The sequence below is a fragment of the Orycteropus afer genome, unplaced genomic scaffold (assembly GCF_000298275.1).
Source record: "Orycteropus afer afer isolate SDZICR_OR568_19922 unplaced genomic scaffold, OryAfe1.0 scaffold01227, whole genome shotgun sequence".
Lineage (NCBI taxonomy): Eukaryota > Metazoa > Chordata > Mammalia > Tubulidentata > Orycteropodidae > Orycteropus > Orycteropus afer.
In genome coordinates this window covers 44,612-46,066 of record NW_006922814.1, presented here as the reverse complement: position 1 = coordinate 46,066, position 1,455 = coordinate 44,612, and the positions used below count along the sequence as shown (strand labels likewise).

The window sequence follows — 1,455 nt, the reverse complement described above, 5'->3', positions numbered from 1 at the left end:
GAACGGTTGGTGAAAGGGCTGGAGGGAGGCAGCATGTCTGGCCTCACAGGAATAGGCCCTGGGTTACTGCTGGTAATCCTGCCTTCCCCTTGTAGGGTTAGAGGAGGTCGGAACATGTGGCCTCCTTGTCGTTTTTGCACTGAGTATATTCAGAAATATATCTTCTCTATAAAAGATAAGCTATCTCAAAGTAATAGTGGTGGATATGCACTGTGCAGTATGCACAGAAAGAAAAAATACTATAACTATATTTGAGATATCACATATACTTATTAAATGTACAAAATTTCACTAATAAACCCTTTAATCTAAAAGTTTGTTTGCACGTAGTAGAAAGGAACGGAAAGGTAAGTATTACCTAATAGCTGCTATCCCATGTCCAATTTCATGTACAACACCACTAATGAGGACTGCAGCGAAGAAATATGTCAGTTGGTTGACAGGTAAATTTATACCAGGAACCTGTTCAGAGACACAATAATAGATATGCACTTGAGCACTGGGAGATCAGAATGTTCACTCTATATTACAGCATAAACCTTTAAGCTGAATGTTCTACAAAGTAAAAGCAATGTAAACATCCATGGTTCAATTCTCAGTTTACAACATAATAAAATGTAAAAACACAAGTCAGTTTTTTGAAAAAGGCAGATTCTCTGTTACCAAGCACAAAACCAATATAAGGGGAATGGGCAACACCAGGTTCAACTAGCTTTTTGAAGTCTTTATCATGGGAAAGGATCAGGGAGCCTGGCAAGGTGTCTGGGAACACAGAATGACAGTGAAGGAGTCAGCAGCTGATCCACCCTCAAGGGCTGGATGCCAGATTTGGGGATTCTTGGTCAAATTACTTACTCTGAATTGTTATTGCAAGGTTCCAAGTACCTATGCTAAGTAATACAGGGCACCCCCCCACCTCCCCAACCCATGACTTTCACTGTAATATCCTCAAGTTATATGAGAGTTGGTAACTAAAGCTAAGGCAATCAAAGTGCCTTATTCTTCTATTTCATCAGTTTGCCCAATACATCTGTCAGAAAAAAAGTATAGGCATTATATTGAAATTGAAAATTCAGGCTGCCAGTAAAGCATCTGGTACACAGACATGTGAAGGACATCTGAAGAAGTGGGAGTTGTCTTGTGATCATGTGGTCCTAAAATGTTGTGCATGTATGTAACATTGATACCCAAGGGAAGTTTGCTATTGCAAAGTCTGCACTGTTGTTTTTTTCTCCCCTTCTGGAGAGGGTATCCAGGAGTCTTTTCGTAAGACAATCATCACTCCTGAGTTATGTCATCTATTATGGAGAGATTCTATAAATCAGGCTATGGGGGTATGGGTAGGGTTGGGGACACCAGGCATCATTAATGCAGGTTACATATTGAGCATCTATTTCTCCACAGTCCAGGAATTGGAACCCAAAAGATACCCTTCTGGAGGAAATCCCTTCCTTC

The 1,455-nt window shown here is 40.4% G+C and overlaps 1 protein-coding gene across 1 annotated transcript in view; it reads right to left on the bottom strand.

Moving 5' to 3' along the window:
* Positions 1-1,455, bottom strand: part of MBTPS2 (membrane bound transcription factor peptidase, site 2) — a 74,387-nt gene that overhangs the window by 31,487 nt on the left and 41,445 nt on the right. The window contains exon 4 of the mRNA XM_007958943.2: positions 359-462. Within this exon, the coding sequence (XP_007957134.1) occupies positions 359-462 (104 nt within the window). The remainder of the gene's footprint in view (positions 1-358; positions 463-1,455) is intronic.